This window comes from Pogoniulus pusillus, chromosome Z (genome assembly GCF_015220805.1).
Source record: "Pogoniulus pusillus isolate bPogPus1 chromosome Z, bPogPus1.pri, whole genome shotgun sequence".
Taxonomy (NCBI): Eukaryota; Metazoa; Chordata; class Aves; order Piciformes; family Lybiidae; genus Pogoniulus; species Pogoniulus pusillus.
The window spans coordinates 42,014,596-42,026,649 of record NC_087309.1 but is presented as its reverse complement, the minus strand read 5'-3'; the positions used below and the strand labels follow the sequence as shown (position 1 = coordinate 42,026,649).

At 41.5% G+C, this 12,054-nt stretch overlaps 1 protein-coding gene across 2 annotated transcripts in view; it reads left to right on the top strand.

Annotated features, from left to right (window-relative positions):
• The window catches only part of IL6ST (interleukin 6 cytokine family signal transducer), a 40,176-nt gene that overhangs the window by 21,350 nt on the left and 6,772 nt on the right, over positions 1–12,054 (top strand). For both annotated transcript variants that reach the window (XM_064176700.1, XM_064176701.1), the window contains exons 10-15: positions 1,884–2,060; positions 3,423–3,524; positions 4,345–4,491; positions 7,897–8,037; positions 10,468–10,564; positions 11,868–11,949. In XM_064176700.1, the coding sequence (XP_064032770.1) occupies positions 1,884–2,060; positions 3,423–3,524; positions 4,345–4,491; positions 7,897–8,037; positions 10,468–10,564; positions 11,868–11,949 (746 nt within the window). The remainder of the gene's footprint in view (positions 1–1,883; positions 2,061–3,422; positions 3,525–4,344; positions 4,492–7,896; positions 8,038–10,467; positions 10,565–11,867; positions 11,950–12,054) is intronic.

The following is a 12,054-nucleotide window of genomic DNA, read 5'->3' as shown; positions in this document are numbered from 1 at the left end:
ATACGTGTTCAGTGCTGTAAAATGATACCTTGGATATGGAAGAAAAGTAATACTTAATGTACATACAGTCTCATGCCTTACAGTTAAAGTACCATTTTTATACTAAGGACCATGCAGATGTATGGTCTCACAAGCTTATCTGAAGCTCTGTGTGCTATTTTGCTTATAGCCACTGTGCACTATATTCCCTAGTGTTTCTTAGCATAGCAGGCATTTTTATTTGCTTTTCTGAAAAATCAAGGGGCTGGGGAAGCAGGTATCCTTTGCTTCATGTGTATGCCTGTATATCCTTCTGCTTTCGGATCTGCCTGCTTACCTCTCTTGTCCCAGTCTCGCTCTCCCACATTTTCAGGTTCTTGCCTTGCTGCTTTGCCATCCACTTCTATTGTTTCCATCCTGGTTTGTTCCTTTTGTTGTGCATCAGCAGTAACTACAGTAACTCTTAGACAATCCAAACGTTACCAGGACAGGAAGCAAAAGAAGTATGCAATTCGATGCTGTTTCTAGAACAGGTTCTAAAATTGTGAGATAGACTGTTTAAGGATATGCTTCAAATGCAGCAACACTGCATCCAGAAGTACTTGATAAGGTATATGGATGGTGGCTTAGAATGGGAATTTAGAAGAGTCACAGGGTTTGATTCTCTCTGAAATAAACCTTTTTTTAAGTATCTCTTTCCTGGGGAATAAGGCAAATTAGTGTGTTTGAGACCAGAGAGGCTAAGTCTGATTTTTGTATTTTAAATAGCCTAATACTGGCCTGTATCAGGAACAGTGTGACAAGCAGGACCAGGGAAGTGATTGTGCCCTGTACTCAGGGCTGGTGAGGCCACACCTTGAGTTCAGTTTTGGGACTTTCTTACTACAAGAAAGACATTGAGGGTACTGGAGCGTATCCAGAGAAGGGGTAGTTAAGGATCTAGACCATAAATCTTCTAAGGAGCAGCTAAGGGAACTGGGGCTGTTTAGTCTAAAGAAGAGGAGGCTGAGGGGAGATTGTATTCTCTCTGCAACAGAAAGGTGGTTCCAGTGAGAGGTGACTGTTGTTCTCTTCTCTGTAGTAAGAAGTGATAGGACAAGGGGAAATGGCCTCGTTACACTGGTTAGACCACACCTTGAGTACTGTGTTCAGTTCTGGGCCCCCCAGTTTAGGAAGGACACTGAGATGCTTGAGCGTGTCCAGAGAAGGGCGACGAGGCTGGTGAGAGGCCTCGAGCACAAGCCCTATGAGGAGAGGCTGAGGGAGCTGGGATTGTTTAGCCTGGAGAAGAGGAGGCTCAGGGGTGACCTTATTGCTGTCTACAACTACCTGAGGGGTGGTTGTGGCCAGGGGGAGGTTGCTCTCTTCTCTCAGGTGGCCAGCGCGGAGAGGGGACAGCCTCAGGCTGCACCAGGGGAGATTTAGGCTGGAGGTGAGGAGAAAGTTCTTCACTGAGAGAGTCATTGGACACTGGAATGGGCTGCCCGGGGAGGTGGTGGAGTCGCCGTCCCTGGGGCTGTTCAAGGCAAGGTTGGACGTGGCACTTGGTGCCATGGTCTAGCCTTGAGAATTGTGGTAAAGGGTTGGACTTGATGATCTGTGAGCTCTCTTCTAACCTTGGTGATACTGTGATACTGTGATACACCAGGGGAGTTGGACATTAGGAAAAATTGTTATCACTGAGAGGCTTATCAAACACTGAAACAGCCTCTTAAGAGTGGAGATTGAATCCATGGAGGTGTTTAAAAGATGCATAGAAGTGGTGCTGAGGGACATGGTTTAGTAGCAGACTTGGTAGTTAGGTAATGGTTGGGCTTGATGATTTTAAAGGTGTTTTACAAAAGAAACAATCCTATGATTCTGTGAAATGTCAGTATCACTTTTCTGTTTTTTTTTCGTCACAGCTTCTGTGAAAAATCTTAAGACACTACCTAAAGATGGCAAGTTGTGGGTAAGGTGGACTGCTCCTAACAATTACGTTCTTAAATATGTGATTGAATGGTGCCTAGTGTCCAACAACTCAGACTGCATCATAGAATGGCAGAACGAACCAGGAACTGTTCAAGGAACATACTTAAAAGGTATTTATCTTAGAAGTCTGCAGATACTTTCTAGAATACTTTAAAGGCATGGTGTTGTGGAGGCAGGGAGTTAATGTGGCCGAGTCAGGAATTTTTATACAAAAGTAGAGTTATTTTATTTTCCAAAAAACCTGCCCCCAGTACTATATATACAAAGATTAATTTAGTTTAATTACCAGATTCAGCTCGTTTGAGAATATCTACAGGAGTGCATCGATAATCTGACTATTTTGGAAGTCAGAAGTTGGAAAAGGCTTTAGCTATTAATTAATAGCATTTTTCTTACTAATAGAGCTGGGCCAAAATAACTCACGATCAGGCGGTCTGTCCCTCTGTTCCCTTTCAGCAGCTGCAGGAGGGTCGTTAAGAGTCGTTAGGCTTTCCACAAAGGTGTCAATGGGTAAAGCAGTCCTTTGAAGCTCTTTCTGTATCCAGGCCAGGCGAGAGGGGAGGGAGAACTCTCAGGCAGGCACGAACGTCCAGGCAGGAATGAACTCCAAGGCGGGAAGCCCCCAATATTTATACCCTCTCTAGACAAAGAGCAGAGTTACACTTCCTTAGGCGCGAAGGATACAGCCAATCCCAGCCCGATTCCAGCGCGGGCACTGCACAGTGCGTGAAGGGTCCCTGTTCACCCCCTTCATGCCTGAAGGGCAAGGTGGGGGGTGGGGGGGTGGGGCGGGAAAACAGGTGGCTTTTCCTCTCCCATTCAAGCCACAGAGGGATAGGAATTTAGGGGTACACAGGACTCCAGGACACATGATAAATATTCTCAATGAGGAACATACTCATTGACTAGAATTTGATCATAGGACAGGATAACACTGAGGGCTTCACTTTATCATATTATTTTAGTCAACTATGAAATCTTGGGTTTTTAATTGTAGATGATATAACAGCAAGGGGTTTACCTGCATTTTGAGTTTAGCCTCCTCTTCTGGGAAACCACAAAAATAGTGAAGAAGATGAGTTCCTTCAAAATGAAATACAGTGATCTCTCAGTTTAAACAATGAAACTCAATCAGCTTTACTGTTTTTCTCATATTATGGTCAGTAGCTCACATAATAATTTTGGAGTTCAGTTCTGCAAGTAGATAAAGGGCTTTTTATTTAAAATTAATTAGGAAAAAAACAGACTTCTGTGAAGTATTTGAATGTGAGCCACTGTTATTCCTTTTAGGCAGTGCTTTGGAGCAGTGTATCAATGAACTCTAGCTAAAGTTGGGTACAGCTGCATTAGATAGATGTATTAGATGCAACTAATAAAAAAGCCAGAGCTCAAGAACCTTGTATCTGAAGTAAATGAGAGGGATGGAGAGAAATTTGACTCTGAAACAACACATTTTTGATTCCTTTTATTAGGTGATATAAAACCATTCAAGTGCTACTTGATAACTGTGTACCCTCTATATGCTGATGGTCAGGGAAACGGACAGTCTGTGAAGGCTTATCTTCAGCAGGATCGTAAGTACAAAATACTCATTCTGAATCACATAAATTGACTTTCTTGACTAAAAATAATGAAACCTTTGCTTTAATGTGGACTGTGTAATGAAAAATGGTCCTGTACTTGAGGGTCATCTGACATAATTGATCTTGTCTTTTCTATTAATATCCTTCTGCTTATTTATCGTATGTGAGTGTTACACAGCTGTCTGTGGATAACTATTCACTCTTTGTCAACTTTTATCATATAATTTGGCATGAGTTTTCTATTTTATTGCTGTAATAATACTTCTATGTTGATTTATTTTAAATTTCAAGTATAAACCTAAGACTAATTAACTTTAGTTGAAGTTAAGTCTTTTCAGTGGTCTGCAGCAATAAGACAAAGAGCAGCAGCTACAAACTTGAACATAGGTTTCACCTCAACATGAGGAGAAGCTTATTTACAGTGAGGGTGACAGAACACTGGAGCAGGCTGCCCAGAGGGGTTGTGGAGTCTCCTTTGAAGACTTTCAAAACCTGCCTGGATGCATTCTTATGCTGACTACCCTAGGTGATCCTGCTTTGGCAGGGGAGTTCGACTCAGTGATCTCTGGAGGTGCCTTCCAGCCTTCAATGTTCTGTGATTTTACATGATCTGCTGAATACTTTTTCTCATGCTTCTTCCCTGGTGGTTTCTTTTAACATATTTTTTGAGTTTCCACATTGTTGAAAACAATGCTTTGCATGTTATTTTGTCAGTTATTCCATTGGAGTCATTATGCAGTAGCATTTCGGAGCCCATCTTTTATGAATGTGAGGGTGCCCAACAGAAACTAATCTTCATTTCCTGTTACAGGTCCTTCAAAAGGACCAACCGTTCAGACAAAGAAAGTAGGAAAAGCTGAAGCTGTTTTGACATGGAATCATCTCACAGTAGATGAACAAAATGGATTTATCAGAAGTTACACCATATTTTACAAAACTATCGATGGAAATGAAACAGGTAACATTGAAGTATTCCACTTCTCTCCTGTCACAGCCCAGTTTACCAAGCCAGCCTGGGGCAGTGGGGTCAGTTGTGCTAAGATTCAAAAATTCCCTCAGAGTAAATTGAGGTGAACTGACACCAAACAGTTGATGTTTATTTGATCTAATGAAGGCTCTCGGTCACTTGTGCCTTAAAGACATTTGGTTGCACCAGAGGAGAAAGAAAATGAAAAGATAAGGGAGATGGAAAAATAGAGAATGAGAGAGAAAGAAAGATATCGCTACTCTTGGTTCCAACTCATGGGCATTGTCAAGTTCTTTGGTGGTGGATATACATCCACAGGAACTTCTGAGGTAGATGCACCACATGGGTGCTGAGGGTTGTGATCCTTTTATACCTTTTTCCTCTTTGTCTCTTTTTTGGAGGAGCAGGGGGCTGGGACATGGGCATGCACACAGTCCATACAGTCTCTCCAAGTCACAGAGAGGTGTGTACAAGGCCCATCCAGTGTAATGTCTGCCACAGGACTTTTCCGTGCTGCTGTTGCATTAAGCTGCTTAAATAAGGAAAGAGGGAAAATTACCCTTTGAATGACTTACATTTTTCCATTGTTAAACTGACTGAGCGCTGTTAAGGCCAGCAAAATATATCCACCTATTTAATCAGAAAAGGTATGCCACACGTTTGAGACAATAGAAGGCAGGGAGAGTCCTCAAGGGCAGGCTTTTACCTTCCTAGTACTTGTTCTGGGAGGAGGTGGGGGAAACCACCGCTCTCCTCCATAACAGCTGTGTCTGAAGCATAGCTGTCCTCTATAGAAAACAGTAGAGTCCTTAATCAGGAATTCAGTATGCCCCATCTTCGTGTGTCAGGGTGCTGAGTTTAGTTTCTGAAAGCTTTAGCTTAGCACAATATACAAGCAGATATTTACAATATATACAGTTATATACAGAAATATACAATTTAAAAGGTAATACAGAAACACAACAGCCCTCCCAGAAACCTGAGTCCCTAGGAGGGCTCTCAACTGCCCTTCCACCTTTCCTCCCACTCCTCTCCCTTACCCCAGATCTTGCCCTATGCCCAATGAAGATTGAAGGGTCATCCAGGGGGGTTAGGAAGCAGGTAGATTAATCACAGAGACAGCAGGTTAGGTTAGAGAGAGCTGCAGCCCAAAGCCCAGACAGAGAGCGTCTCCCTTATCTGTGTTTGTGTTCTTGTTCTTATACATCTCAGCAAGCTTATGAGTGAAGTAGACATCACCATTGTTTTCTTCTCATAGCCTGTAATCTAGTTCTTCTCCCCAAAACATTCTAGCTAGCTTCAAACTAGCACATTGTTATTTCTAGTTAACCATGTTATTTTCTAGTTAGTAACTAGCTATTTCTAGTTAGCCATGTGTTTAGGAGGGGTTTGAATCTGGGTTAGATGTGAGTTATAATGAAGCCAATACAAAAAATATTAAATAGTTTATTAAACATATAAAGAAAGAAATTCCACAAACAACTTATTTACAGTCAACACACACAAATTCTGTTAAGTGGTTGGTAAAGATATGTGTCTCAGTTCTAATTCAAATCTCCCAGAGATTCAAATATAGTTGAGGGAAGGGCATCCTATAACTTGTTATTGGTTCTATCTTCCCCCTTCTTTCCCAGAAGAAAAGGAATTAGATGTAGAGAGAGGAAAGGTAAGCACACCCAAATAAATAACCTGAACTGCGATTTGGAAGTTAAAAGACGTAAAGTTTTACAATAAATAAAAGGTGTATGAGGTAGGGAAACTACAAAGATACAGGGAAGGGAAGACAAGACTAAAACATGTAAATATACAACCAGATTTGATGGCAATGGGTTTTGTCCACCACGTGGTACAACAAAGAGCAGCAGGAAACAGGCAGTGTGATGCTGGCAGGCAGGGAGGGAGAGCAGGAAGTCCCCCTGCTTTACAGATCTTAAACAGGAAGGGAGAGTGGACTAACCATCACCTGGTAGTATTCAGATCCACCCCTGGAGAGGAGTCAAGACCACCTGGAGTCAGGTTCACGATCACTCCCTCCAGGAGGGCTAACCCTGTACAGATATGTTTGCAGAATGTGTCTATACAGTCAGATTGATTTGAACAACTTCAGGAAAAGTTTAGACATTTAAACAATCAAAGAGAGTCTTACGGCACAAACTGCCACTTAAAAGTTAAACACAAGCATTAACCTTCACAAACGTCAGAAAAGAGTGAGTTGATTTACTTACTGTCCTGCGTCTCAGTATTGGTAATCCAAAATTATATGCAGATGCACAAACAAGGAGAACAGTCCTGGCCACGTGGTGGCTCTTCCAGGTGGTGATGGTTCAGGGTGGGGTTCGCTGCTTGCACGTTTCCTGAGAAATCCATGGGTACAAGACATATCCTCCATGGCTCTCAGGAAGCTACCAGATTGACCAACCTGACCACAGCAGGATCCAGGCTTATGGGCTTCGGAGCAGTCTGGAAACGCAGTGCACAGGGCTGACCTTGTTCACTATTGGCCAGGAGCAGGTCCCTGATATTGCAACTCATTACCCAGGCTTGGCTGAGCTTAGGTGGGTAGCTGCTTCCCAGAACCAGGCAAGCAGCCTCAGACCCTTTGCTTAGTTTGGGAGATGGGCAGAACCAGCGTCCTCTGTTTGTGGGAGAGGCAGGTTCCCAGCTACACATGGTGCAGAGGCATGCAAGGCAGGACAGGTAGCAAGCAAACAAAACACGGCAGCAGCAAACAAGTAAGTTGGCTAAGTTTTTAAGCATTTTGTCGAATGTCTTGGACCAATAGCAAGAGATAAAAATGCCCCTAAAGCAAATCCTAGGTTATTTGTCAAAAAAAAAGGGAGATAGACATGCCCATCATGGTGACCTGTGTTTACCAGAAACAAAGCAGGGTGCAAAACAAGGCCAAATATGGTGTTTCTGTGTCAGACTGGGAGGCACTAAGGCTTTTGTCTGTTCTTCCCATATCTTTCCAGGAAGAAAGGGCTGGGTGAGGGGGAACAACAAGGTGGGCATGTAGGTACATGTTTAAGATGTGTCTTTGACATGTGTTTTGGGTATATTATGGAACTTCCACCACATAATGTATTTATTCTACTTAAGCCTCAACTTTACTACTTGTTTAATTTGCAGCTACGTTCCAGTGGGGGTAAAGACCCAAGAGCACATTAAACAAAATATCAGCAAGAAAGAGACTAAATTCATCAGGAAAGAAAGTAAATCCTAACAGTTAACAGAATCAAATTGGTCTCAGATTTCATAGTCTGTGTTGTATTTTTCCATATAGCCATGCAGTCTACTAAAGCTGTCTTAAGATAGAGTGGCGTCCCAGTGCTACCATGTTCGTGGAGATCTGTAAATTGTGTTCAAAACTAATGTATTTTTTTTCCTTCTCTTTAGCTGTGACAGTGGATCCTTCCAAGACAGAGTATACCCTTTCTTCTCTAACCAGTGACACGCTGTATACTGTGCGGATGATGGCATACACAGATGAAGGAGGCAGGAGTGGTCCCGACTTTACATTTACTACACAAAAATTTGGTAAGGGACACTGCAGGAGAAAGTCACAGTCCATGTGTTGGATCCAGTGAGAACTTAAGTGAGAATGTTTATTTTAACAGTCAGAGGAGTTATATGTCATTATCACAGTGGCTACAGGGAAACAACAGACAGTCTATAATAGCTGACATAACAGAAAACTTTCTTCCACAATCTAAAAGATAGCTAGCCTTTCCTCTCAAAGCTAAAGCCATAAAAGGAACCAGGTGCTGGGGTAGATATTAGGAGAATGAGGAGCATCAAGGCCTTTCTGTTGCTTTGATTCGTAGCTCACTAATTGCTTTTTGCCTCCTTACCAATTACCCCTCTCAGTGCTATCCTCTATGCTGTCTCTAAAAATAAGGGCAGTGAAAATTTGTCTGTTTCAATTCCCACATCTCCCCCTTTTTTATTAATTTTAAAATATGTATGTAATTGTTCCATCTACTGCTGTTTGAATGCACTACAACACACAGTGGTGGAGCATAGTCCAGACTTTGAGCCAGGAAGACACCAGTGCTTACTGGACATCTCCACTGATGAACTGGTTACCGTTCTGCATCACAGCCCCAGGTTACTTATATGCATTCTGTCACATAGGGCTCTTTTACTCTTCTCCTGGATCAGCACCCTTTGGTGTGCCTGTCAAAGCTTAGTAGCAGCCTTGACTGGTGGTTGGACAGTTTCCAATAGATGTGGTTTGCTTTTCCTCAAGCTGTTAATCATCCTTCAAAACTTGTTTGTGATAGTTTAAATAAAATGGCTCTAAACATTCTCCAAGGCTCTTCCCCAGATCTAGTCCGCTGAAATATACAACTTCCATGGTTTTTCAGGCAGTCATACCACTAAGGAAGGAAACTGGATTTATCATCTTAGTGCTTTAATTGTGTGATTGTCAGTGACTGTCCTCCTGTTCCAAAATAGCTGATTTAAAAAAAATCTAAAAATAATTTTAAAATCTAAAAGTAAGGGCAGTGAAACTTGTCTATTTCAATTCCCACAGGTCACAGTTAGTATAAGTGGTAAGTAATGTTGCAACAGTAGAGCAAGGCTCTGTGCAACATAGGCTATCAAGTAGTCAAACCGATAGTTCAGTCAGATTTCTTCTGGTTCTGCAGAGGATAGCTTCTCTGTACATCTCCTGGATTCCTGGTTTATGTTGACAAACGTACCATGTTCTGTGTATTCTTTTGTCCCAAGTTCATGTGAGTCATTAGGATTTACTCAGTGCCTTCATCTTCTCTTCTGGCATCTGATGGCTCCTACTCTGGTCATAGTGTCCAGAGTCTTTTATTCTGAAGGTAGGTTGGCCTTTATTATCCTGCATCTGGATCTGCTAACCTAGGTGCCAGTCTGCACATGCGATTCCTAACTCACTCAGGTTCTGCATTGTCATTATTACCACACTTCAAGTTTGTTGCAGTTCTCAGCAGACTCATTTTAAAGAGTTAAATGTTTTGTAAGTTCACCTCTAGAGAGTGCTTTCTGTTTGTAATGGTAAAAGGAAAAACATTAACTGAACATACAGAAAACACTTCTTTAGATTTAGCAAGTTTTGATTTTTTTTTTTCTGCATAGTGGTGCACTTTCCCAATGTATTTGGGTTTTGATAGTGAGGGTCTACAGAGATGGCTTCTGTAATAAATGTAAGAAGTTGTTACCTTTCCTGGCTCAGACCAGGCCAAGGCCATGCCAGTCAGTGCTGGTGGTAGCATCTGTGGTAACATGTTTAAGAAACTACTGGAAAAACCTGCAGTGGAGAGGAGAGTAGGATTCTCATCCTGCCCTGACCTGATTGGTAATAAACAATTTTGTTGTTTTTTATCAAGTTTAGTCTGTTTTGCCATTGGCCATAATTGCTGAGTGAGCTCCGTGTCTTTGTGACAACATTCATGCCTTTTGCTCTGTTTTCTTCTCCCTATCCCACTGAAGGGGAGAAGTGTGTGATAGGTCACATGGCACAGGCATTCTATAAAGTTCACTTAACCATTGGAATAATTTCATAACAGGTAATGTTACCTTAAGTGCTTGCTAGCAGAGGTATTTTTGTGTACAGAATAAACTGATGGATTACTGGTGACTTTTCTTGCACTATGTGTTTGACATGATGTTGTTACAGCAGCCAATAGGCTATGGAAACACCTGGACCGCAGGTGAACTCACATAAATGTTAATGTCTTATCTTCCCAGGCTGTAAAAGTACCTGCTCTGTCATTGTTACAGTCATTAGAGTTTTGTGACAGAGCTTTTCACTTTTTCACTAACAAGACTCTCTTGATACGGTATAAAGACTCTTCTGAATATGAAATTTAAGGCAAAGCTCTACAGGTTTATTTGGTTTCAGATTCTCACGATCCTTGAGGGAATGGATGTTGCTGCTAAGTTCCTTACTTGCCAAAGTGGGTTATAACTGCTTCTCTTGGTTTTCTTCAGGGAAGGGCGAAATTGAAGCCATAGTTGTACCTGTCTGTCTGGCATTCCTGTTGATTGTGCTCCTTGGAGTTTTGTTTTGCTTCAACAAACGTGACTTGTAAGTATACATAAAGTATTTTTCTTATGCTTCTGGTATTTCTTGGTGTTAACAGAGAGGTGGCAATAATTCAGTAAATACTATGTAGCTACACCAGAAAAAAAAAAGCACTCATGCAGGGCTTAGTGATAAATATTTTAGTATAGCGGGGCCTTTTCTAATATGGAATTAGCAATTAGCATGCTAACTAGATGTTCCATGACTACATCCTGCAAGGAAATTCCTCCTTTTCTTGTTAGAATAGGTCAAGATTAGGTTTGTTAGGTTTTGATCAGTATATACTAGTTATGTTGATGTAAGAGTGGAATGATGGTCCCTAGTTTGTGAGGCATAGACAATCAGTTTGCAGGCCATGTTTCATCTATTTAATGACAGTTTTAGAAAACTTTAAGCTTTATGGACAAAAAATTAGGCCATTTTACTTACCTGCCTTGCATTAACTCAGTCAAACTGTGCCTGTTTGCTATCAGCCGGGAAACATTTGCCTCTTCCAGCTCCCTCTTCTCCAGTGCTCTTGTCTGTGGCTTTAGCTGAAAGGTTACTGCTGGCAGTGCCTTTCCGGCAAGGTGCAGCACCTCTCTCATGTCCCTAGTCAACTGTCTTTCTGCTTAGTGAACAGGATTTTTGTTGCTGTTTCGTTCTGACCTCCCTGCTGGCTCCTAAAATAGTTCCTAATAGATAATGCTTTGAAAAATCCATCTTGCAATGATCTTCAGAGTTTTCCTACAGAGGTTCTGCTGCTGGAGCCTGTTTAAGCAGGAGAGATGCCATCAGTTTCAAAGTTAGTTTGTTTGTAGGTGATTTATCTATGGAAACTTCACTTGTTAAGTAACAGGTATTACATTCTTTAATGTCAGAGCTCAGTTACAAAAGACTTTTTTTTTTCTTGAAATATTTTCATTTTAGCTGTGAGGTTGTCAATTGTGATGTTCGTAGTTATTTTAGAGAAGCAACAGTGTGTTTTTATGATGACATGCATCAGAGAGTTTGTCTGAAGAATTGTTCTGTAGGCTCTAGAGTGCTAAAAATATGAAGATGCTGTCACAAACCATTACCATTTGTTGGTTTGCCTTATGTCGGTTGGCTACATATGTGAAAGAGTTACAACTACAGTGTTGTGCTTTGTTTGCTGCGTAGTACAGCTTCTACCAAAGGTGTAAAGTGCAGGAAGTGTCCTATTTGGAAATAAATACTTCTGAGGAATTGCTATGTTAAGTGGTGGCCTAGGTGATGTAGTATTTGCTGTCGACATAGCAATTTGGGGAGTGCATCCTCTATTTTTACCATTTTTCATCCTTTACAGAATTAAAAAGCACATCTGGCCTATTGTCCCTGATCCATCCAAGAGTAACATTGCTCAGTGGTCCCCTCAAGTTCCATCTAAGGTAATAATAATTTTTCTGCGTATATCTTCCTAGCCCACAAGATTTCAAACAAACTAACTAGTAGATGTCTTCTAGCAGACATAGATTTCAAGGAAAAAACCTGAA